Below are 26,072 nucleotides of genomic sequence, written 5' to 3'. Positions count from 1 at the left end.
AGTAGGTAATAATAATCTTGTCTTGATGTCGTTGTGATTATTGTAAAAGACTGAAACCACAAAAATAAAGTGTGTATTTCTATCTATCTTTCTATTACATGTTATATGATGTAAAATAAAGTAAAACGATGACTCCATTGTAAAATCTGTTATTTGGTGTTTTCTGAAAACAAAATATGCTGAAATAACTAACAAATTAGTTAATTTTGTTTTTTTTTCTAGAAACAGATGAAGTTCATCTACGTCTTTATAAAACTGTGTTTTGTGCAGTTGTTATGTCCCTGTGTTGTCCAACACTGCCTTCTATGGACATGAACTACATATTACACTGATATTTCATAAGGGAAGAGAACGATTGTTTTGTTAAAAGAAACTGAACACACGCACGCACACACACACACTCAAAATTTTCCTTTCAAATATTTAATAACAATAATAATTTTATTATTACTTTTACATTTAGTAATTTACTCTGTCATTTCAAATGTAACTTTATTCCACTTGTTAGAATTAACAAAATGCCAAACTAAGAGCAGCACTGCACAGGTGTGTTCACCTGCTAAATGTCACTGAAACAGATGTTAAACAGCTGGCTGCTGGCTTTGTTCACTGCTGCTGTTTTATGACTGAAACTGAAAGTGAAACCAACTGATGCGTTCGTTTGTGTGTGTGAATGGATGCAGACAGCTGTGGAGGAGCAAACACTGGAAAAACAGCAGGATATGAGAGAGTGAGTCCTTCCACAGCCCGTCTGTAGTCTCCTCTGTGTGTCAGGTGTGTAGTCACGGGGCACTGGACATCAGTTACAGACTTTTAAAAGCAGATCAGGAGCAAATGAAGAAATATCTCTTCCTGCTGTTTGCCCTCCCTCCAGCTGGTGGGGCCTACGCCTAAATCCGGCCCTGGTCAAACAGGAACCAATGACTGGGAGGCAGAAGCACATCTGAATGTCTGAAACTCTGAAGCTCGCTTTGGGAACTGGTGGAATAGTAAATTTGTTGTCTTTTCATACACTTAGCCTGGAATGATTCTTCACATCAGGGTGAGACTCTGTTTCTGTATCAGTCTAACTGTGATCAGAGGCACGTGGCAGTGTTGACCCAGACAAACAGCAGGAGGCGATAGTGTTCAACTTTAGAGGGAAACACTTCGAACAGCGCCACAGCCTGATGAGCAGAGAGGGAGAAACAAAGCAGCAGGTTAAAGACAGAGTTCAAAACAAACAGGAACCAGTGATGTGGAGAAGGAGAGAAAGACATCCCAACATTTAAACCCTGAGTCAAAGGAGTCAGGGGAGTCAGGGGAGTCAGAGGAGTCAGGGGAGTCAGAGGAGTCAGGGGAGTCAGAGGAGTCAGGGGAGTCAGAGGAGTCAGAGGAGCCAGAGGAGCCAGAGGAATCCCCTCATCACTGCCACGTGTGTGTGTGAGGAGCTGTTCACAGTATGTACCTCATACATGACAAAATAAAACTGTAAAAACTTCTTCTCGTCCTCTCTGCGTCTGTTCAGTATCAGAGGGAACAGTGACAGTCTGGACGCCTCCCGCTCTCTCTGATGTCACAGCTCTGGACATCCGAGGGTCAAAGGTCAAACACAGGCTGGGACTGAAGGATCATGTGTGATTCACAAGGCTGCTTTGTTCTCTTTGAGTTTGACCAGGCTCCGTACAATTATTATACTGAGTCCTGTTAAAAACAGAACTACACACAAATAATAAATAATACTGTTTTGTTTTCTTCAGTCTATTTAAATTTCTCTGTAAAGCACTTTGATCGACACCACAGGTTTTTAAATGTGTTTATAAATTAGTTTGACTTAACCTGACTCTTTGATTCATAGGTTTTATAATCACGTTGCTGCGCTGCTCAAAAGGTGAACAAGAACTCAGAGATAAACACACACACGGCGTGGAAATACTGTTTTATTGTCTGTATGAAACTTGATTCAAGAAAATCGAGTTGAGCAGAGAAACACATCAAAGTCCAGCAGAAACATCTGAGGAGGCTCCGCCCACAGTGTACACACTCATGGCACTGATTGTTGAGAGGGGAAAGGTCAGAGGTCAGACACCGTTACCTTTAAAGCCATTGTCTCACTTCACACACACACACACACCTGCATGACGTTTTAAATGCGGCGTGAATGCGTCAGGGTGACGGAGTGTGTGAGTGAACGAGAAGCTCGTACCAGTGTAATGTCAGACAACACACACGGGGGGGGGGGGGGGGGGTGAGGCTCTACGCTGTGACCCCCAAAGTCCAGCGTGTCTGTCCTCACTGTGCTACGATTTGTCTCAGCATTAATTCAACAAACATGACATGGTTTCCAGAACTGTCTCACTACCAGGATGTCCTCAGACAGCTGGACGATGTGGAGTCTGGACACAAAACCTGAACCTGTCAGAGGTGAACTCGGCCTGAAGCATCCTGGGTAACTTCGGAGCACTTATTTTATCCATCCTGGAGGACCAGGCGAGGGGGGTTTAACACTTCAGTTTGATTTTCATCTGGTTTGCTTTGGTTGTGTTTCACCCTTCAATACACAACTTGTGGTAAAATTGTGAGTTTATGAATGAAACAAGTGAGGAGCCTCAGATATGGTGTGTTTTCTGTGCCAGGCTCCACCATCGCAGCTTTCCTGACAGTGAGCGGAAACTCTGCACCATCACCTCCACAGACACGCTGTTGTCGTGTTGCTTCTGTATTTCAGCACATTAGATGTGAAATTAAAGAATCACTGTGATGTTGAAGTTCAGCTTTAATTCGATGAGACATTCACATCTACATCAGATGAGCAGCGAAAGAACCCAGTCACTTTTAAGAACTGGAAAAATTAATCTAAATAAAACCAGGACTTTTTCTAAACAGCTGATAGAAGACAGGTGGTCTGCTGCACCCGGACACATCTGAGGGACGTACAGTCCAGCACTCCACCCAGAGTTTTACCATCAGTCTGATCCTCAGCAGTGAAAAACATGATCAACTTTAAACTGTTCTCACTCGGTCGACTCGTCCACACTCTCCAAAAAAACGAAGCGACTGTGAGCAAAAGTCCTACGTTGTTCAACATACAAACATGTGAAAACTCTCAAATTAAAGCTGGAAGTCAGTCAGAAGTTTAACCTCACAGTCACGAGTCAGTGTGCTGGAGACAAAACAGCAAAACGAGCTACTGCGCTGGCACCAGAGAACAAGGTCGGCTGTGCTTATGGACAGGAAACATCAGCTCTGATCACTGTTTGGAGTGTTAGCTCACACATTCTGAGAAATTAGGATTTGGAAGTCATTTCTAAAAGTCAAAGCACGCAGCCTCACTGAAGGAAACTCAGAAAATACACAAAAAAAAACGTAGTCTGTGCAACATTCAGTCCTTGTCATGGCAGTTTGTTAGAGAACTGTCTCATCACGTAGCTACAACACTGCGACACTAAGATCTAAGTCGTCATCTGTTTCTCCAAAGATGAAAATGTTCGACTCCAAAACCAACTGATCTTTAATTCAGTTCTACAGAACATTATTTTCTGTGCAGCTGTGACACTACAGTCTACATTTATTTCACTGTGGAAACAAACTTTAATCCTTCAACTAACAGGTGGCACAAAAAAAGCGAATAATTCATCAGAAATCCTTGAATTAAATTCACCCGGCATGAAACATAAATTAATTTTTTTTGTTTGCTTTACGAGCATTTGATGGAAGACGACGGTCTGCTGAACCCTGACACATCTGAGCTTCTGTCCGAAATACCTCCAACGCTGTTTATTTTCAGAACACATTAAAAATATGAGTGTAACAGTACAAACATTTACCCAAAACAGCAGAGACTTACATTAAAGTGAAATAAAAAAAAAGTTATGAAAAATGTTTGCTAACGGAAAAAAAGTACTTTTATGAATAAGGCCATTGATAAAGTTAGGTTAACAGGGTTTGTGCGAAACACGAGTGTGTTGTTTCAAATTAGGTACAAATATTTCAGAAATGACATTTTACATAGAACAGTGGAAAAACTGGTCTCAAATCAGATCCACGATTTACATCAGTATTAAAATTGGTCAATCAGGGTGGAAGAAAAAAACCAAAACACATCATTCCCCGAGAGGAAGACGCGTCAGAGAGCCAAGATTTTAGTTTCATACTGATCCAACATTTTTTAAACAAATTCCAACATTAGTAACGAGGGCAGGAAAAACAAAGTTCCATCAGTCTACCTGCTGAGGCGGCGGGGGGAAGCACACGGCCTCTCCCACAGCTCGCCCCGGCAGATTCAGATGATCAGCGCGACTGCGGCCGGCTACGCGGCGGGAACGCACCGATCGGCCGCAGTCGGAGCTCACAGTGTTTGTCGTGTGGCTGGTCTGGATTTCCCATCCTCCCCCTCAGGAATCATTTTTATTGGCTGGGGCTGATTAAAGGCCACTGGTATAAAACAGTGCATCTGCTTTACAGCAGACTTTCCATAAGACAAACATACAAAACAATCACTGTTGATCACGAAGTCTCTAACTTGTTTTTTTGCACTTTTTACTAAACATTGGCGAGTTGATCAAAAGGCTGCCGTCAGCGAAAGTTTCATCACTTCATCTCACACGGACCGGAAGAGTAAGCCACTTTCCTGGTATTAAGAATTGCACATTTACGAAGCGTGAAATGTGAACACCAAGGCTGAATGGGAGCATGTCGGTGGCAGAAAGTCAGCTGATCTGCTACAAGAAAACTGCAACTGCTTTTCAATACCCGAAAACCCCGTTTGTCTGATGTCGTGGCCAAGCAACAAAAAAAAAAAGAAAGAAAAACCTTTCCAACAGAGTCATCACTGTGAGCGTGAGAAAACCGCAAACTAAATAGAGAACAAATATATAAAAAGGTGAGAGCGTGACTGACAGGTGACGAAAAATAGGTTTGAATCTTACAACAGGGAAAAGAAAAAAAAAGGTGTGGGTGGAAAACTGTGATGTGACAGTAGCATTAATTTACAAAAGCTCTTCTGAAGCTCAACAGGACAAAATCAAGATGTTTCCCTGGTGACGACAATTAGTCACAGGTGGAAAAAAGGCAGGGAAGACCCGACGGTTGCCTGATCCCAGACTGAACCCTGAGCCCGTCAGCGTCAGTGTGTGAAGCTCACGGTTTCTCATTTCATTTTACTGAAAAACATATCTGGGAAAAGACGCCAGCAGAGTTTCTGCTGCCTGGACTTGAAATGAAACTACTCCTCGGATTTGGTTCTCGTTGGGAATGTGTGTCCTTCCTGAGCAGGAGACACACAAACAGTCACACAGGGTCAGTCAGGGAGGCGACAGCTGGGTCTTCAGAGGAGGTTCATCACGTTTGATTCGTTTCAAATTGATTTTTAAACACATACAACCACACACACACACACTTACATATACACACACACACACAGAACATCACCGTGTTTTTCACACCGAAGTCCGTTACAAAAACCAGATATGTACTGCGCGATCTGGTTTTGGGAAGGTTGGGATTCCAGGTGAGGGTGGGGACTAGGATTCTTGCAGACTGACAGCTGTGTAGAAAGGAGAGGCAGTGACCGAGGCTTTGCTGATTATTGGTAAATGACGGTTCAGGAAAGAAGGAGCGGAGCTGAATGGTGGCTGAAGGCCAGAGGAAGAAATCCGGCAGGCTGGGACTCAGGTTCAGGAAAGGTGGGGGGGGGGGGGGGGGGGGGAGGGGCCACAAGTCAAAATCAAGTTTGGCGTTGGATATAAACCCAAACGGTCTTGGCTTGAGGAAGGATCTTGTTTGTAGACCAGGGCATCTAAGTGAAAAGTTGCTTGCAGTCTTGATTATTAAAACTCCTCCTGCTCCTCAGCATCCGGTATCACAAAACCCTCCTGGGGACAGAGACAGACATGTTTCAGTCAGGGAAACGTCCCCGGCCAACATCTGCATTCAACAGAAATAAAACTTTGAATACTGTCTGTCCGACGAGGACCGCTGTGGACTTCCAGCCTCGGTGAGGGAGCAGCATGCCATTCCTCTGCAGGAATTTACCACGGAATCAGCAGTTGCTAACAGCCGAGCACATGGGCTTTAATCTGGTACGGAGCTCAGACCGTGTTACAGAGCGCAGTGGCTCACAGAGCACATTTTACAGAACGAGGCTGATGATGTTCGAAATGTTTGTTATTGTCAGTGAATCACTGGAAAAGACCAAACTCAGTAACACGACTCTCTGTCAGTTGAGCTCAGACAGTACGTCACACGGTGTTTAATGCACTTTTAAAATTCTGTTGGGTAACTGACAAATTCTATCTATATTTTTTATCTGCCATCAACTGTTTGGTTTTGAGGAAGAATCCCAGCATCGATAAACTTTATTTAAAAAGGGAAACGCAGTCTCAGACAAACATAGTCCAAACTCACGTCTGTGGCGTAGAGGATGTCTATGATCCTCTGCAGCGTGGGGTCGCCCTCGCCCTCCTTCTCCTGGCAAATCAGCTCAATGTTCCGCAGCTTACCAAAATAAAAGTCTCTCTCCTTCTCCATGTCCTGAATGGTGGATTTCAGGATCTCCAGCTGCGGAAAAAGGACAAATACAGCTTTAAATTCTAGTCTTTACTTTGACAGATGGCTCACGTTACATATGGGATTTTTTTCACTATAAAAAAATGTTTTTTTCCCACGGTGGCGTGCTGACCTCATTCAGAAGCTCCGCCCTCTCCTCATCGGCTCCTCCCATCCCCGTCTTCCTCGCGCTGACGGGAGCCAGCTTGGGTGCTACCTTGGCAACGGGTGGCCTCTGAGGAGCTGCAGAGACACGTAACAGACGACCACTGAAAACTTCAGCTTTCACACTGTGGGAACTTAACCAGCATCTTCCCACCATAAGTCATTATCAGTGTCAGGCTGTTTGACCGAGCGGAGCTCTGACCTTGACTGATGGGGGACTTTTTAGGGGGTTTGTTGAGAGCTGATGAGGCGGGGTTGGCAGCGGGCACGGCGTCCTGGCCCTGCCTTGCCTCCACTGGATCGTACTCCTTCCCGTCGTAGTTGGCATCAAAGAACTTCTTAAACCACTGGACAAACTCAAAGTTGTCCTGGAACTTCCCCTTCACCAGTTTGTCCACTGGAATGATCTGCAAGCAAAAAAACAAACAAACAAAAATATCAACATCTGTGTTGATATTTCTACCAAAACACATTTTTTTCTAACAAAAGCCAGCAACTAATAAATGAATAGTTTCAACTCAACGTATTTAAAATTGCAAAAATAAACAGAATTACAATTAGAGCTGCAACGATTTATCAATCAATCAATCAATAGAACTGATAAATCAACAGCTATTTAGAGAAGTGAGTAACTGGTTCCAGCTTCCTGTCCTACCTCACGTCACGTTGCACTGTGGGAAATTATATTCACAGGTTTTCTGATATTTTATTGACAAAATGATTAAATGAATAATCAAGAAAATAATCAGCAGATTAATTGATAATGAAAAAATCATTAGTTGCAGATCTAATTAAATTAAAGACAAAGAAACTGAGAAATGATTTGGTGCCAACGTTTAGTGAAACCTGCTGATTCAGACACTGCTGTAATAAAAAGGTACTTTATGATACCTGCTGACACACAATGAGACTACAGAGCAAAAGAAATGCTGTGTCATTACCAGGCTTCTACACCACAGTATATAACCCAGTATCAGGTCAATAAGTGAAAACCAATACAGCTGTAAAAGGCGGTCCTTCACTGACGCTGACTCGGACGGTAACTACTGACCTGCCAGAATAAAATCACAAACTAACAACGGTCGGCTGGTAAAGGTTTCTCTGCAGGCACACACACACACACACACGCACGCACGCACGCACACGGAAACATGAAGCAGGACAAACTGAGCCGCAGTCAGTGGGAAAGGCTGAGCAGTAAACCCAATTACTCAGCAATGGATGAAGCTGATATCACTGGACAACACACAGTCACAAAGAATGAATGAGGGTAAAGTCCAGACACAATAACTGGGATTATAACCCTGAACAGCAGTGAATACGCCGATGTGCTCTACATGTTCCAGTATCTGCATCACGGACCTGTGGATAAACCCCGCCCACGCACAGATCACACACAGATCACCAGCTCTGAGTTCAAACAAATGGACGACAGGAAGGAAGTCGGCCTATGAATAAATTATAGCAGCTCTGTCAATGGTCCTGCAGGCAGCTGCATGTTGAGTGTGCAAACAGAGGATGACGGAGTTGGAGCTGCCCTGCCCTTTATAATCTCTGTTGGCCTTCTGACAACATCAGCTGTAGTGTTATTAAAGCCATCACTCACACACTTCATTTCCTATTAAAGAGCATCTGATGGTGAAGAGGAAGAACTGAAACTAATGCACACGTGTTAGACGTCTGACTTCTTACCTCTTTTGAATAACGTGTTTTTTTTTTTTTTTAAACAAATCACATGCTCACGTTGGTTCAACTAAACCATGAGCTGAATTTCTCCATAAAACATTTCTGTTTTACTTTCTGACAGATGAAAACATTACAGAAGTGATGGTGTGACAGACGAGTGAGATGTGAGAAACAAGCTAATGAAAACAAACTGAGTCATGGCTGGATCAGCAGAGGCAGCTCAGCTGGTCGGGAGGGACCGACGGGAGTTTGCATATGAAGCTACAGAGGGGAACGAATGATGAAGTTAATCTGAAAACATTTAACAACACTCGGCTCTAACACGCTGCCACAGCGAGGGTCAAAACATTTTACTTCCTGTTCTTGTCGTATCAGGGTTGTTGCGCAGTTTCAGTTTCACAACCCACGACTTTAAAAGGTCAACACTTCTTGCGCTGATGTTTGTGTGTTTTCACCATCCTTAATGTCTAAACACACCACTGTCACTCACTACATGTGTGACGAGAGAGAGGATGAAGTCAAGTAATCCTCAACAATCAGGCGGCGTGATTCGTGTTCTCTCAGTGTTAGTGCTGCTGCAGCAACAACACCTTTTACAGAGCTGTTCCTGCTGTTGTGAAAACTGTCAGACTCCTCATCTCTGTTACTCACAGCATGACACAGGAATCTGATGATATGAAAAGGACTGTTCTCCTCTGCTGCCCTCTAATATCACACATTCCTTCATGTATTTCCAGACCTTCCACACCATCCAATTTGAAGCTGACATGCAGGTGCGTGTTGTGACTTACTTTGTCAACTCCCATCTTTTTGAAGGCAACCTGCAGAAGCTTGAAGTTGTGGATGTACTCGTGCTCCAGCTTGGCACCGAATTTGACTTTCTTCAGAGGCACAGAGTTGGGGAACAGCATGTCCATGAACTGGCAGTACACAGAACCTGGGCAAAAAACATGACCCCGTTAAAACCTGCCAGATAAAGTCATTACAGGGACTGGCTGAGTGCTGCATGTTCTAAACTGGTGTGTGTCTAAAAAGAAGGAAAAAAGGGACAGTAACAGAGAAGGATAAAAATAGAGCTCATCTTCCTTTTATGTAAGAATAAAGGAAACCAAAAGACATTTCTTTATTTAAATAACAATGACAAACATCTTTGTTTCTGTTGGTTTCAGCACTTCAGTTTCCCTGCATGGGATCAATTCAGTTTATTTTAAATAGTGATGCACTTAAAAAACTTGGCTTCAACCAAAAAACAAGGGCAAAAAAACCCTGTGTGCTGATTTATAAACAACTAAATCTGCATCAGCCCTAAATCCACGTGCACGACCTCCGACATGTGACCTGTGTCCACCTGTGTCTGGGCAGGTTTTGGGGCAGTGTTCACAGTGTTGAGCTGAACCTGGACGCATTTATCAGCTCATCTGAAAATAACAAAGCTGCTCATTTTCTATTCTGGAGATAAAGTTATTACATAAGTGCACCAGGACCAGCAGGTCCAGGCTGTAGATGGTTAGTAAGTAGAATATCTTATTTTGATATGAACTATTCAACTTCAGATGACTAATACATCTGTCCGCCTGGGATTAAAGCAAATTGTGCCTGCATCTGCTGTTCTGACAAGCCTTTTAATTATGAGCTTAAAAACAGGGATTGGGTATTAACGTCTGCAGAGGTACAACACGAGCACGTACAGGCAGGCGGGTGTGAAACAAGTGCGTGAAGGATGTTAGCAGGTCGTGTTTCGGGCAACAGGCCGTTAGCTTCCATCACCCTCTGAACCAGCAACAGCCAATGTTTTTGGCAGCTGTGCAGCAGGTTATATCCACGTCTCAGCAGACAGTTACCATCACATATTATACCTGCTTACACCTGTCTAACCATTATGGTTATTATGAAACTTGTTTCAGAAGAGGATGATCACTCTGGAGGAGTGGTGTCACTGATCTGTACTCACAATCATGCAAAGTGCCTCACAATCATGCAAAGTCCCTCGCATGCTCACACCCATCCATTCCTCCATCATGAACAACACGAATCCTGGAGCTCCCTTACTGAAACATACATGAAGAGATGAATATAAAAACAAAACAACTCATGCATACATGCGTCTTACCTGAACACAACATTTCAATCTTGGTGAGATTCATCTGTAGAGATTCATTGATCCAGACCAGCATGTCGTGACGACTTAGGTTGTCGCTGGTTACTGAGGTCGAGTACACGTTCACAGCCATCGTCGGTCACCAACTGCTACGGAGGTGAGATAACTGTAAAATAATAACATGAAATGTGAAGAAAAACAGTGTGAAACACTTAGTTTGGTGTGCAAGGTGACTTTTCACTTTAGATCTGCTTGTAGTTACTGTGTAAAACCTTCTAACACAAACCAGCCTCTGGCTTTTTGACGGTGCCGTCATTCAATACATAACTTTATACTGAACACAGGACTGCAGACAAACCCAAATCAATACTTTATAATGAACAGAATTTAAAAACCACACAGCATTTGTCTTTAACTACAGCTACCCAAAGCAACATCAGTGTTACCAAAGCAGTCACAAACAAAAAAAAAAAAAAGGAGGCTGAGGTTTTAAGTTGTCCTATGTGCACCATAATCATTACATACATATAGTGTATATAATGACTGTCTCCATAAGGTCTCTAGTTACAGCAGAAACCCTCATCCACAGTCGCTGCTGTGGCTCATCTCCAGGCCAGTTATTTCCTCAACAGCTGAAAGTAATAGCTGAGGGCTTTACAGGAAAAACAGTTCTCTTCAGATGTGGTAAACTATTGTACTTGGATGCAACAAAAATCCAATCCCGGTCAATGATTACATGTGTAAATGAAGAGATAACGCAAAAATGTGTTTCAGTTTCAGATTTTGTATTTTATTTATTAAAGTAACCGGTTATCGATTGCACTGTTTTCTGCATACAGACAACAACAGACCAGGTTGACTTTAAAAACTTCCACAGTGTACAGACCTGTCAAAGTTGGACTAGATTTTCCTATAGACGATTAAGATGGTTTAAAACGGTGTGTGTCAGATTCGTGAAGCCTCCGAATCAGAGGCTAACTTCAACGTCGAGAAACTCAGACGTCAATTTGTTTCATTTCTTCCAACTCGATGAACAAAAGAATGAGTAAAGAAAACATCTCGCAGATTATACAGAAAGAAGTTAGTTGTTGTTTTCCTTAATAACATCCCGGCTGACTGAAAGTAACAGCAGCTAAATGCAACAGGGCCCGTTCACAAACTTGAACGCTAACGTTAGCCGTAGTTAGCCAAGTCATAAGCAGCTTAGCTTTCTAAAATGTTAGCTTAGCCATGCGGCTACCCATCAGACTGTGTGAGCAGTAAACCTACAGGCTACGTTACGCCCGATAATTCAAATAGGTGACAGTTTATTTATATTGGCGACTAAGATATAGCTAAGATTAGCCACGTTTCTACCGTTAGCTAAACACAACCACCGGCTAATGTGAGTCAGTCTATCTCACAGACGTGAAGCCGTTTCCCCGCCCTGAACTCACCGAGCACCGAGTTAGCTTCAGCTAGCTTATGACTGATAATGCGACACACTTTCAGTTTTAAGAGTCCGAAGCTCTGGATTTGTCCGCAGTCCAACCAAGACGAACAAGAGCCGCTTTACTGGAAGCCTCACTCGAGCTAGCTAGTTAGGTCTGGAATCAAACGGGCGCATCCCGGTCCTGCCCCTGCTACTCACAAGCTAACGCGTTAGCTAGCAGAGCTTAACCGCCGCTTCACATGCCGGCTAATAAACGGTACCGTGAGGGAGCGCCGTTAAACCTACCGAGAGTCGATCGGCTTTCACAGCTCGTAGGCACGATGAATTATTTTTCTCGGCTGCAACTCTGCGTCATAAAAAGCAAATCTGCACTGGTTTCGACGTTAAGGCCACTTCTGCTTTTTCTTCTCTTCTTCTGGCAGTTCACGTTCACTCTACCGGCAGCGGAAGGAACGATTTCATGACGTCAGGGCGAAACGGGTAACGCCTAAACGTGACGACGGCGATAAAATAAAATGTCATATAATATGACAACGGAGATAAGATAAATAAAGTAAAACACACACACACAAAAAAAAAAAACATGAGATAAAATTCAATAAAATAAGGAAAAAAATAAAATTATATAAAAAAAACAAACGTAAGGGTCGAGCAGTGTTTATTGTCTTGGGATAACCTCATATCTGGTCTTAAATGAAATCAAATCTGGAATTTACCATCTAAATTCGTGATTAAAGATTAAATACGTGTTTTCATTGGTGTAACCACTCCAAGGAAAGTCCCGTGTCAGCTCTTCATGACTCAACAATGACTTGGAATTTTATTTTTAACATGTAGTGTTTCTATTCCATCAGTTATAGTGTTGACAAAACACACAAATCCATGAATGTATTTGAAATGGAGTGCAAGCAGTACACCTAAATGATGTGATGCTCTAAAAGTTTGTAAAGCTCTAAATTTACTTTAATAACACACGTCCACTATGGGACACAAATAAAATAAAGACACTGTCCCCTGGATCATTCTGAAAATCAGTTATCATTCTTATTTCTTGTATTGTCAACAATCCAAAGTAAAAATACCTTATTTTCATTCAATTAATTGCCAAAATATACAACATGCACTGACCACAGATAAAAATGGGTTACACACTGAGCTGTCAATAAACAACAGTATCTGGTGAAGTGAAACAGATCTCAAAACCAGTGTTCACAATACAATCCTCAGTCAGGACAGGTCACAGGTCAGAATCAGTCATTTGGGACACTCAGATTATTCATCATATGAAAACAGAGAATCACCTGATGTTGACTTATTTGGGTTCAGTTCCTTTGACTGAAGGTTAATTCATGGATTGGATTTTTCATCATCTGAATGATTGATGAATGTGTTGTACGTGATCTGCACCGGTGTTACTTACACCATCACTGAAGACTTATCAGCACGTGGCAAAGATGATTTATATTATTCATTAGTTTGTTATCAAAACAGCATAAAGGCTTTTTATGGCGTTTGTGTCCATCACAGTTCTGTTGGTGTAAAAGTGGCAGTGCACATGCAAACACTCCTGAACACACAGAATCATGGTTACTTTCCATTTCCTCACAGAGCTGCAATGTTTAGTCGGTTAACTGATTAATTTAGAGACAAAAAATTGTTTTTGACATTTAAGAAAAAAAAGAAGCCAAACTATTACAATTAGATGCTTTTCTCTGTTAAATACAAGAGTAAACTGAATATCTGAGCTTTGGACTGTTGGTTGTACAAAACAAGCCGTGTGAAGATGCCACACTAGGGCACTTTTTAGTCTTTTTGGATATTATATAGACCAAATGACTGACTGATAAAATAATTGACACATTAATTAAAATCATTAGGTGCAGTCCTAATTCCACGATTTTAAAAACATAAATATAAAAGAGGATGGAAAGAAGAACTGAAAATAGATTTAAAAAATGGTCTAAAGGTGAGTGAACTGTGGATGATCAAACACAAAACAACAAACACGATTCAAATATGACAGCGAAGCAGTGAGACAGATCTCAGGTCTGCTCAGTTCAACATGATTCACTCTGCACAACATATTTAGTAAACAACTCAAATGTAGCCATGGCAATGAATGAGACTAAAAAATTCAGTTTAACTTGCACTATCTATGATTTTTTTAAACTAATTTAAAAATGGTTAAAATATCAAATGCCTTATGTGTAATCTCGTAACATTCATTATAAACACTGCCCACACAGCCCTGCAGGAAATCAGCTGAACACGATATAACATCATCAGCACACAGCATCATTAATTCTGACCTTTCACATCAACAGACCTTCTCTCCTTCACTGCAGGTCTCTCGCACAGACTTCACCGTATTAAAGTATAAAAGTTCATTGTCAGCACTAATGAGTGAGCTGGCTGCGAGAGCAGAGGGGGCTCACAGACTTCTGGTGACAAGGTACGAACAGATTACCATCAGGACACTGGGTTTTTTATCCTTCCAAGATGAAATGTGTTGCTGGCTAAGTCCGCTGACAGTCATTGAGCATTTGGGGGGAGGGGGGGGACTGACAACATCGAGCCAAGAACTGGAGGGAACATAATCTGCCATTTTCTATCCAAGACAAAGAGCAGCTTTAGGAGCCAAAGTGACTGATATGTACAGAAACTACATGTGTGACATGATGCAAGAGACTTGAGGGCAGAGCCGATAAAATGGCCCCGGGGCAGCGATTCACAAAAGGCTGTCTGTCTGTGTCTGTGAGCTGGCCTTTAGAGAACAGACTGCAGAGGCCATTTATCTCGTTCTTATAACACATGGAGGGAAAAACCCTCTGCACGCACGCACGCACACACACACACACACACACACACACACACACACACACACACACACACATCTATATGTACAATACAATATAAAACACAGCCAACCTCCCCTATCTCAGCTGAAGCAGCTCTGGAGAGGCAGGAGAGGACAGGGAGGTGGTGGACGTGGTCAGAAGCTCCTCGCAGGAAAAATAGTCCTTCAGGGGAGCGAAGAGGTGGCGAATGACCGGCACACTCCACGCCTTCCCCAGCACCTTCTGCCTCTGCTGCCGGTTCATGTTCCTCACGTCGGTGTAATGTTTGGGGAAACCAAAGATTCTGGTGAGGAACGAGGGACAAGGTTTGTGTTAGCTACAATCCAAACTGAGCATGGGTTAAACTGTCCCACTGGTACCTGAAACAACATGGCAGCTGTGCAGAATGGCCATTAGAGAGCTGTGAGTGGTGCTACATTATTCTCTCATAAATATTTGTTAAATGAGGCTGAATATGTGGATAAGAAACTGGTAGACATGAATCTTTTTTTTTTTAATTTGGTGGCAATTACACACAAACACACAGACACAGACACAGACACAGACACACACACACTCCCAAACACAACTGTCACGATGCCTACTTTTCTAGTTCGGTGATCCAGAGGTTGTCCTCTCTGCCGTCCTGGAGGACGGGCAGCAGAGACACATCTTTGCCCTGCTTCAGAGAGTTTGAATTGGTGGTGATCGTCCTCACCTTACTGACCTGGAACAAAAACAACACAACATGGGACAATGGAAGAAGACAAAAACACAGAATAAAACTGAACCAGCAGGTTGAGCCACTGACCCTGGCTTTTCTACCGATCTCTAAACAGTCCTGGAGACTCAGCTTGTCGCTCTGGGAGGCTATGATGGGCCTGATGGGAGATAAGCAGCAAACAAGCAAACTTTATTCATATAGCATTTAAAAAAAAAAAACAAGTTAGAAGAAAAACAAGAAAGAAGTAAATACAAGAAACACAGACGACAATATGTAAAATCATGGATGGATCACTGAACAGGTTCATGAGGCACTAATTCATGATCAATGAATTGTCTGACCTGCTCATCCCCGGGATGTTCCCCCAGAAGTAACGAGCTCTGTGGGCCGGGCTCACTTTGACTGCATCCACCAGCACCGGGTTGCACTGACGAAGAATCAGATAAAAGCTGCAGTCAGCTCTCTGCCACTCACCCTCTCTCTGAGTTTACATCATGTCAGTTAAAAATAAACAGCAGTGCAACCAGGAAGGAAGGAAGGAAGGAAGGAAGAAAAGGGCAGCAACGGGAAGAGAGGAAAGAAGAAGGATAAGGACATGGAGCAGAGGAAAGGAGATGAGAGGAGAGGAAAGTTCTCAAGGTTGAAGGTTCCATCAGAAACCAAACAGAACTGAACGGGGTGAACCTCGAGGAAGCGGCAGATGTTGACTCTGTCATGTGTGTTCATGAAGACCACGTTCTCAAACAGCCAGAAGAATGGCCTGGGGTCTCCGTCTTCGGGCTTCAGCAGCTGAAGGATGCGGTAGAACTCAAAGAAAAGCCTGCCGGTGCCCTCTGCAGGACAGAGGAGTGAATTACAGCACTGATACATGAACAGCATCTGAACAACTGTTTACAAAATCTGAAAGTTTTCTAAATTCAAATATGGGAAACCCGTTTGGCATTTTAACTTGGTGACTATAGACACAATTAATCAATTTTTAACTGTTGATCATCCGTTTATATAAAGGTGACGTGTGTATGACACAGCTACAGCTACGTACCATAGAGGCCTTTTCTGAGTGGGTTGACGATGGACAGGTCATTACAGGGGCTGCCACCGATCAGCAAATCAAACGGACCCCACTGCTCGATCTGGATTGTCAAAGAGGAACGAAGAACCTTCATTATAACATTCAAGGATGGGATTTATTACAGGACTGTTGTCATTTCAGCTAGTTGTACCTAATAAACTGGCAGCTAAGTATGTATATCTAAACTTTGAACTATATGGGAAAAGAATAACAAGTGTGTGTGAACATACATGTTCCTGGGTGATGAGCCGGGCGTCACCGACATGGATGATCTTCCCACCATGGTTGACGGCCGCCACGGCAACCGAATCCTCACAAACCTCTGACGCGACGTATTTCTCTACTTTAAAGCCAAGATCCTTCAGCACCAGGTAGCCTGAAAAACACACACGTTGGAAATATATACGCTTCCAACAGACAACAGAAAGAGTATAATCCTAAGAATTTGTTAGGTCACAACAGAGTTTACGAGAGCAGAAAAGTATCTCAGAACAGCGAGGTCAGTGACTGGTCTCAAACTTTGATTAACATGATCCCAAACTGTTTCCCCAAAGCATCTTAAGCCTCAGATGATGGTGAAATCCTTTTTAAGAACCATCTTAAGCTTAAGAGGTGTTTTCCCAGAGCACTTTAACTGAGGACACGCTTAGAAATTATCGCGGAGTCCAACATAATCATGGGAAACTAAGAGAATCTTAGGAAGCTCCAGAACCTGCTGGAGGAAGCAGAATTTTTTTTTCTTTTTTCCAATTTAAGTCCATAATTTCATCATGAACATTAATGTTCTTTGTGAAATTTGATGTAAAATGAGTGAAAACACACAGAAATTAAAAAGCATTTGTAGAAACGCTCTTAAAAATGCTCTATAATCCATCCAGGTGTGTGCGCTCACCTGTGGCTATGCCATCGAACAGTGAGAGGACTCGAACTGGTCTTCGCAGGTTGGCAGGGATGGATGGGTAAACACGGTGCGGCTCCTACAAAGGAAAACACAGTGCTAACTGAGTGTGATTTGTCTTAGTAGACCCTGCCAGTGAAGACAGATGTTTATGGTGTAATACTTGTAAAAATATTTGAATCTATCCAGAGAGCCAATGAGTTTGCACAGATATAAAAATGGCCGCACTATGTTGATCACTCACAAACTCCATGGCGCTGGTGTTGGCAAACAGCTTCTGAACACGAATGCTCCAGTCCTCCCTGGGAATCAGGGCACCATGGGGCCGGTGAGGCTGACACAGGTAGCAGATCCACGGGTCCAGCAGCGTCAGTGACTCAAACGTCCCTGGGCCGACGAGGATGTTCAGACAGTCGTCACAGTAAGATCTGAGGATGGGGTGGAAAGAAAATTAAACAGGCTCTACACGTTTCCTTTTTAAAGATTAAAATGTAAAGAAAGAGATGAAGAGACCGACCTGCAGCAGCTATCGTTGCCACACAGTATGACCTTCAGTCCGTAGCAGCAGATGGTACAGTACGACTGATATCCATCTTCATCATAACGATACAGAGTCTCTGTAAAGTTATCCTGCAGGGACACAGACAACATCAGCATGGACGTCCTCTGACTCATTAGCACAGAGGGAACTGAAGTGCTGAGCTTCCTGCTTCAGTTCAGGGCATTTAACCCACGTTCACAGTGAACTGTGCAGCTCTTACTGTTGCTCACTGCTGTTAAAGCGAAGCTGATGGTTCCTTACTTTACACTTTAAGCAGAGGCTGCCTTGAAACAGAGGGTGGAATATCTCAGTGTCTTCAGTTCCACAACACAAACAGAAGCCTGCAAACACAACACAACACAAGTGAGTGAAGTTTTCTAACCACGTACAGAAACATCAGACTCTGTGCCTTCTGTGTTTTACCAGAACAAAGGTGAAGAACACTGAAAAAAACAGTGCGCATGTAAACACAGCCACTAATCGACTGACTGATGATATAACTGCTCACGTTATATTTCCAAAAAATCTGCATATTTCATTTAACTCTACAAAATTATGTTTTATGCCTAAACGCTCACCTTCGATGTCCAGTTTCATGTCTGTGATCCTACAGATGGTCTCCTCTGCAAGGAGAGAAGGATCAAAATCCAATTAATAGCTATAAACCAAATTAATTTTATGTACTGCACTTTAAATCCCAGCAGTTTGAAATGAAACTCTATGAATGTGTTTCTGATTCAAACTCATTTGACGCCTCGGTTGTGTTGTGTTGTGTACCTCGGAGTTTCTGGTCCGGCTGGGTGTACACGCTGTTCCCCTGGTTGTCCTTGTTGTACGTTTTGGTGTTGGTCCTCTTCTTGTGCGGCACAAAGTCTGGAGACATGTCAGCATCAAGCCTATCTAACAGGCTGCTTTTCTTCCTCTGACCCCTCCCTCCTTTCCATCCTCCCTTAATTTTACCTCTTCCCCATCCCCCCTTCACCTTCTCAAATCCTCCTCCCCAGTCATCTCTCTCTCCTTCCCATCCTCCTCTGGATGCTTTTTCCTTCATGTCTCCTTTAGTGCCTTTTCCCACAAAATCAAATCCTTCTTCCAACACAGATTTTCCGCCTCCACATCTGAGGGAAGAATTCTCTGTGGAGTCACACAACAGTTTGTTCAAGGAGACAGCTGCTTCCTTCCTCTCAGTGTTGGTACTGCTGCTCATAGGGGTGGAGGAGCTGAAGGAGGGAGGAGAGGAGGTGGCGTTCAGGAGGAGTTTCTTCTTCGCCTTCGGTCTGTTGCTTGTTGTAGTAACACCTAAAATGACATTAGGAGGATATAATTTCTTCTAATACAAAGTGCTGTAACATATGCTGAATGAGCTCTTAATCAGGTGTTTGTACCGTTTATGGAAACCGTTGGTTTGAATCCGCCTGGCCCTGTGGGTAGAAACCCTTCAAAGGCCCAGTCGATCATCTGGTTCAGCAGCTCATCACTGTCCCCAAGACACTCAGAAAACTCTTTCTTACAGCGAAGGGCCGCCTCCTGAAAGACAAGACCATAAAAAGTGGATGAATATGAAAACACCAAGAAAAGTTCAGGCTTTATTGTGTTTACAAGCACAAGGGTCACAGAGACAGTTTCCTTTTAACTGTTTATTCATATCAGAACATATACAGAGGGACACACAGACCTCCAGCGACAAGAAAATGGCTTCTCTGTAGGTGACGAGGGTGGTGAGGGAGCGGGTACAGAAGTATTGGTCAAAGGCAGCAAAAGGTCTCAGAGCAGGCAAACTGACCTGGAATCAGAGCCGAGAAATCAGTACAGACAATGGAACTAGATGTAAGAACAGACAAAAAAATATAGTGAACATTTGTAGAATGTCAGTAACTCAGCACAGGACAGGAAGTTGTGTTCAACCCGAATCAGGGAGAAGTTACAGGATTATAAAAAACGCTCAAACTAACCAACTGTCAGTCGTCCTTCATATTAATATACAGGCAATGCTGTAACTGTGTGATGGGGGTCATTTAGAGAAACTGGGACTCATCTGGTACCAAACACTGGGATCCATGGGTGAAACGTGGTGATATTACTCTGCTGTCATTATGCAGAGGAAGCATTTATGTACTGTGCTTCACTGTATAAACACAGATTCTTTGAATTTCTGCAGATCCCCTCCATCAATCATCTCTCCATCGCATGTCCGCCTCACCTGAGAGGACGTCCTCTGTCCGTACCAGCCCACCATCCTCTTCCCTGGAAGCTGATTCTCTACCTGACAGGGTATGATGATGCCTGGCCAGGGAGGAAAGCCCTCCAACTTACCCCAGACCAGCTCCCCCTTTACATCCAGTCCAAAACACACACACACACACACACACACACACACACACACACACACACACACACACACACACACACACACACACACACACACACACACACACACACACACACACACACACACAGTATAAGTACTGACAGCTCCTGACATTGTGTACAAGGGATTTTTGAAAGGACATCTTTTAAAAATCTTGTCTCCCATGAAGGACTCCAGTTCCATTTTGTTTTCCCATCCCCTCTGAATATAGAACTATGCAAATCTGGATAAGCTTTAAAACAGCTGACTTTACCAACACTCCTGTTGAGCTGGATGGTGTGCTTGTTGAAACCATGTTGTCGTCTTCATCATCACTGCACAAAACGATGACAGGCTCTGCCTGTGGACTCTGCAGGCCTGTAAAACAGTGACGATAAACCCCTGAATCTGCCACTGCACTGACACTTTGAATACTTCACGCACATACAGCGCCTGGTTTTCTGCATTCGTTCATAAAATGTTTCTTACTTTGCGCCTTCATGAGTCTGCTGCTCCGAGACGTTTTGAATTCTTCTGTAACATCAACCACATCTGATAAGAACAGAACACACATGTAGATGAAGCTGGTACAGAAACATAAGCAACTAACATGATGACATAAGTTTATAGCCACGCTCAGTGTGAACCTGAATCATCTGTGTAGTCCGAGTCCTCCGTACTGCTGTAGTGTTCGGAGGGAACATGTAGACTGGGTTTGGCCACGAAACTGTCACTATGCTCCGATGAACTCTCTTCATCCTCCTCTTCTTTCTTCCTGCCACCATAATCTCCCTGTAGTTCCCTTCTTCCTGCCCACCTGTCTGGTTGAGGTGCGTCTCTGGGGGCTTCCCCGCTGTCAGGAGGAGCCTTGGTGCTTTTCAACACCTTGTCACAAAAACCCAGATCTCTGTATCTCAACCACGTTCACCACATTTTACCCTTTTAACACCAAAATGAAAGCGTACATGCAGGTTTGGGTATGAATGCCATTTGTACCCAGATGTTAGTAGGTGTTAGTGGGTTTTCTGTCCAGTGTTAAAGGGGATTTAGTTGGTGGCATGCTGACATTTGCTAATTCGCACTTGGCACAAAATACATCTGAGGCTGATGAGAATGTATTTAGTTTTTCAGGTATTTAGCCAAAAACCAAAGACTTGGACAAACTGAATTGTCTAAAGCTTTTAACACTCACCTTGGTAAACACCTGTGTCCTGCACAGAGAGCTTGGCAGGGCCAGGAGGGTCAGGAGGAGTCTGTGCAGGATAGAGTGTGGTCTCATGCTCCCCAACATCTGCAGAGACATTACAGGGAACTTTTGTAATGAGTCCACAGCTTTTGTTGCGTTTAAATGATTGTCAGTAAAAAGAAGGAAGTTCAAAACACACATTTCATTCAGTAACTGTTAGGAAACCTTGACCCAGCGGGTTTACCTTCGTCCAGCAATGACCTTCTCCTGTTCCGCTGGTCTGTTCCTCCTTCACATTCTTAATGATACTGAGGTAGTCATATGCCAGCTGGCCTGTTTCTAGAGACCTGGCATTACACAGACCAAGCTGAACTCCCAACTCTGACAGCACTCGCCTGGACAACTTAGTGTTCTGAAGAGAAAACACAGATATCATAAGTAGCAAAGTACAGATTGGTTAGGAAAATAGATTAAGACGTGCATAACATCAGGGAGCAGTGCGATGTGATACACCTCCAACACATAAAGTTACAAACTGAGCTGTAAACCCACCAAAACCTGTAGAGAGTCATCAGTAAACTGAACAGAGCACAATTTCATTTCATCTGTACAAACACCAAAGAGTTAAAACAACATCTCAGGATTATGTACTGATCTATGTCTTTGGTAGGAGCAGCTGCCAATGTTAAACTGAATTTATTTGTAGTGAAAATTAAAATCTGCCTAATGCCTGTTCAACAAATACTGAGCTATAACAGGCTGCATTAGGTCTCACTTTGAAAAACAAATAAATCTTCTTACAGTGATATTTTGAGGATGTTTCAGCACTGTGGCGATATTCCTCAGTGCCATGTCTCCAAGCTTATCGGGAAGGCTCTGCACTAAACTCTGCAGTATTGCTTTATAGAAAGCCACGGCACCGTTCAGGAAGTCACTCCTCTCCTGTTCCCCGAGATCCACGACAGCAGTGGCCCACAGGAAGTCTCTGGCATGGGAGCCTACGTTCACCTCTGCTGTGGGGAGCAGCGCATTTTCATTGTGGAGGAGACTCACGTCTCGCCTGCTGAGAAACTGCTCCGTGGCGGAGGGCTGGAGGAGGTTCTCTGCGTAGGAGTGGATCAGTATGGAGGTCAGCTGCAGCTCCACAGCCAGGTCCGCTGCGCCATAGTGCTGCAGTTCTTGAAGAGCGCGAAGCGGTTCCAAAGCGTGAGAGAGGAAGAGGAAGTTCAGTTTAACTTTATAATCCATCAGCTGCCTTCTGATACGATCAGCATCTGTTTGCCTCAGTGACTTAAAATACTCCACTAAGTCCCTCCAGCTGCTGACCATCTTCTGCACAATGCGGATGATAAATAAACACTGCGCAGAGACAGGCTGCGATGGGTTATAAGACTTTGCATTAGCAAACAGCTCTTTCAGACTGTCATTAACTGAGGGGTGGGTGGAGTAGTGATGATGGATGTCTCTAACCAGGTGGACCACGCAACTAAAAGAAGCACTGAGTCCGGCCTGGCAGGCTCTCCCTGCCATCCCAGGGAGGCCGCAGAGAGACACCACCTTCGGGCTGTAAGCCCGGAGCTGGGTTACAAACACCTGGCTCCGCCCTGGGTGTGGAGCGTTACAATAAAACACGGCGAGGTTAGACAGAGAAAGGCCAGATTTCTGCAGCATCTCAATCAGAAGGTGTGCATCGGAGTCCATGTCGACCGAGGTCCGTGCGTCGGCAGTGTCAACACTCAGCTGCAGAGTGTGCAGCAGCCTCACCACGCTGGCCCCTGAACTCTGGTCAAAGTAACCAATCAGGACTACGCTTGTGCTCTGCCCTCCGCCCAGCTCTACCCCCATGTACAGGTAGAGGCAGTACGGTGTGTGCGAGGAGGCTCGGATAATGTCTTTTGGGTGGGATGGATTCAAGATGGCAGAAACTGAAGGGTGAGATGCATGAGTGTTTGGACTGACGGATGAGTCTGTGTCCACACTGTCACAACAGTATCTTCTGATGAAGCGCAACAGAGTCTCGCTGCTGTGGAGGTTATTTCCTTGACTTCCCTTGTCCGCTGCTGCGTCTGCTTCCTCTACTCCCTTTATCTCCTGCGCACTCTCTTCTTTCATTGTTGCCTCCATTTTCTCTGTTTTGTGCTCCATCCTCACAAACACCACATCATCCTCATCATCAGATATCATTACTACTACATCTGCATCTGCACTGCTGCTCAAATTCTCCCTTGGTTTTTCTTTTCTTGGTTCCTCCACTGTTTTGCCCTCCATCATCACAATAATCTCCAGTTTCTGATGAGGGGTCTGGGAGGAATGGCCATCTGTAATGCAAATAAAAAGACACTGAGCACATTAAATGCACACGAATACTATTACAGACAAGGAACATATAACTGTTATATTTTAATCAACCACACCTGAGCTATGCAATATATCTGTGTAACATCAGTGTGACTTATCCACAGATACACACTACCCCCACCTGAGTCAGCAGAAACCATACTCTGTCCCCCTCTGGCCTCCAAGGCATGGTACTCCCTGCCTTTGTTGTTCTCATCAAAAAACAGCTTAAACCACTGCAGGAAGGTCCGAGCTGCTGTAGGGTTCCTCTTTATCAGCGCCTCAATGGGGATGTGCTGGAGAGAGGAGATCAGAGATCAGATTTTAAATGGTCTTATGAAGCTGTTTCAACTGAAATTCTGTTTTGAAATTAACACAAAACTTAAAAAACATTTTTTTATACTCAAAAATATCTTTAGTATAGAAACACTGCAATGTCATGCAACATATATACTGATGTATATTTATGCACTGATTTATTAATCTGGCTCTAAAACAGTAATGGTCAAATTTTAAATGACTTTCAGATTTACTAGTCATTCACCACCGTTTTAAAAATACTCACTTGGACTACATCAACTTTTCTGAATGCAGCTTGCAGTAAACTGTAGTTGTGAATAAAGTCCACCATGTTACTGCTTTGGAACCGGACCCTGGAAAGGTCCAGGCACCCAGGAAATAACAAGTCCATCAGCTGACAATAGGCCGCACCTGAATATTCATACAAACACACAAAACTAATCAATGAAAGGAACTGGTGACAAGCATGCCTTACCAAGGCAGCAGCATGTTATGCAGTTGGCTCCTGTAGTGGACCCTGGAGTGATGTTCGGTTTTATTAAGTACACAATAAAGACTTTATAGGAAATTATTGAAAGATGGAATAAGATGCACAAAAAGCACAATCACACACCAGTGATATACTTGTGGATGTGAAGATGATATTGTTTCATTAAAATACAGACACAGGAGTGAGATCTGTAATGTGCAGCCAAGCGGTGCTAAACAAGAGCATGAAGGCTCAGCCCACTTTCCACAGACCCAACGTATACACAAAATATGATTGTTTGTTGAGGTTTCATTCACACGTGCTGACCTACCTGTGCAAACCTGCTCCACCTCAGTGAAGCCAGTCTGTAAAGTTTCGTTGAGCCAAGCCAGCAGCTCATAGCAGTTATACGAATGTCCTGCAGTTAAATTCGCTGCCATCTTCTGAACGGACGGACCTGCACGAACACCACACAAATATGTCTTTACACAACAGCACGTAACACAGTTATGTGCTGCCACTTTTCTCTTGTAGTTCACAACAGCTGGGTTTCAGTCACGTGATCATGATGATGCACGTATGCGGAGCGATTTCACGTGGAGAGCAGGAAATAAGTTACACGCCAAAGCCAACGGAGGAAATATTAGCAGGGTCCGTATTGTATTGTACGGGTTTAGATCCCGTGTCGAGGCGGAGATACACACAATTAATCAAACAATAATTGGACGTGACCCGCAGCTCATGAAGATGAGCGAGTTTTCAACGGAGGTTAAAGATTTGCCGACAATCGAGGCTGTTGACATCACCAATTATCAGACCTCTTATTATACGAAACACCAAATGAAAGCCCACAAAAGCCTGGAGGCATATAACTTTTTTGTGAGCGGGTGAGTCCACAGCCTTGGTACCAAACGGCTCCAAGACGATTATAGTTTGGTCTTCTCCAGGGTGAGTGTTTATTCTTATACTGGTTATGTATAGCTAGCAGCTAGCAATAGCGGCTATAATGTCAACAAACACATCTTAGTACAGTAATTTACCTTGATCAATTAATGTCACATTCCCACTGATGCCCTCTGATCGTGGGTTCGCTGGCCGCTTCGGTTCGGAGCTCTCGGCTGTCTGCATCAGATCCGGGCTCATACCCGGGCTCTCAGCTGTCTGTTGAAGATCCAACAAAGCCTCTGCGAATTCCGACCGTCTTAGTTGGTCTTCCTTCAGCTTCATCCTCTGCTCTCGTTGAAGAGACGCCTTTGATTTGGGCTTAGTTGTCTGGTAACCGAGATTGACCGTTGGAGCCCAGTCTACTGAGTCAACGTCCCGTAAAGCGCTAGGGCAGCCTAAAAAGTCCCAGTGAAGTCCATATTAGACTACTAGCAACTTTATAATTATTACTATGTAAATGAGCATTAAGCGACAACCTAATGATATAAACACAGACACAAAAAGCAAGTT

At 43.6% G+C, this 26,072-nt stretch overlaps 2 protein-coding genes across 2 annotated transcripts; both read right to left on the bottom strand.

The window, feature by feature from the left end:
• Window positions 1-3,741: 3,741 nt before the first annotated feature.
• On the bottom strand, window positions 3,742-12,348 carry mapre1b (microtubule-associated protein, RP/EB family, member 1b). The gene is made up of 7 exons (XM_041052943.1): window positions 12,192-12,348; window positions 10,487-10,640; window positions 9,168-9,313; window positions 6,893-7,097; window positions 6,659-6,768; window positions 6,385-6,537; window positions 3,742-5,852 (listed from the first exon to the last, which is right to left on the bottom strand). Exons 2-7 carry the CDS (start codon window positions 10,605-10,607, stop codon window positions 5,808-5,810), a joined length of 780 nt encoding a protein of 259 aa, XP_040908877.1. The 5' UTR covers window positions 10,608-10,640; window positions 12,192-12,348; the 3' UTR covers window positions 3,742-5,807.
• A 2,491-nt stretch (window positions 12,349-14,839) lies between these two features.
• LOC121191479 lies at window positions 14,840-25,844 on the bottom strand. Its single transcript, XM_041052637.1, has 26 exons — window positions 25,658-25,844; window positions 24,949-25,074; window positions 24,414-24,559; window positions 23,991-24,144; window positions 22,313-23,829; window positions 21,756-21,923; window positions 21,518-21,616; window positions 20,973-21,210; window positions 20,815-20,877; window positions 20,600-20,703; window positions 20,179-20,307; window positions 19,654-19,761; window positions 19,364-19,505; window positions 18,756-19,277; window positions 18,557-18,601; window positions 18,240-18,319; window positions 17,955-18,067; window positions 17,682-17,865; window positions 17,432-17,516; window positions 16,770-16,915; window positions 16,510-16,600; window positions 16,152-16,300; window positions 15,809-15,894; window positions 15,555-15,624; window positions 15,349-15,470; window positions 14,840-15,047 (listed from the first exon to the last, which is right to left on the bottom strand). Exons 1-26 carry the CDS (start codon window positions 25,842-25,844, stop codon window positions 14,840-14,842), a joined length of 5,082 nt encoding a protein of 1,693 aa, XP_040908571.1.
• Window positions 25,845-26,072: the final 228 nt, after the last annotated feature.

This window comes from Toxotes jaculatrix, chromosome 2, assembly GCF_017976425.1.
Source record: "Toxotes jaculatrix isolate fToxJac2 chromosome 2, fToxJac2.pri, whole genome shotgun sequence".
Lineage (NCBI taxonomy): Eukaryota > Metazoa > Chordata > Actinopteri > Toxotidae > Toxotes > Toxotes jaculatrix.
This window is presented reverse-complemented; position numbering and strand designations above follow the sequence as displayed.

Coding starts and splice junctions, on each gene's coding strand:
- mapre1b (XM_041052943.1), bottom strand. CDS start 10,607: ATGGCTGTGAACGTGTACTCGACCTCAGTAACCAGCGACAACCTAAGT. Junction 9,314..10,486: donor GATTGAAATGTTGTGTTCAG/GTAAGACGCATG, acceptor TTTTTTGCCCAG/GTTCTGTGTACTGCCAGTTC. Junction 7,098..9,167: donor AAAAGATGGGAGTTGACAAA/GTAAGTCACAAC, acceptor TTTTGCTTGCAG/ATCATTCCAGTGGACAAACT.
- LOC121191479 (XM_041052637.1), bottom strand. CDS start 25,844: ATGAAGCTGAAGGAAGACCAACTAAGACGGTCGGAATTCGCAGAGGCT. Junction 17,866..17,954: donor GGCAACGATAGCTGCTGCAG/GTCGGTCTCTTC, acceptor CCCCATCCTCAG/ATCTTACTGTGACGACTGTC. Junction 17,517..17,681: donor ACACCAGCGCCATGGAGTTT/GTGAGTGATCAA, acceptor TTTCCTTTGTAG/GAGCCGCACCGTGTTTACCC.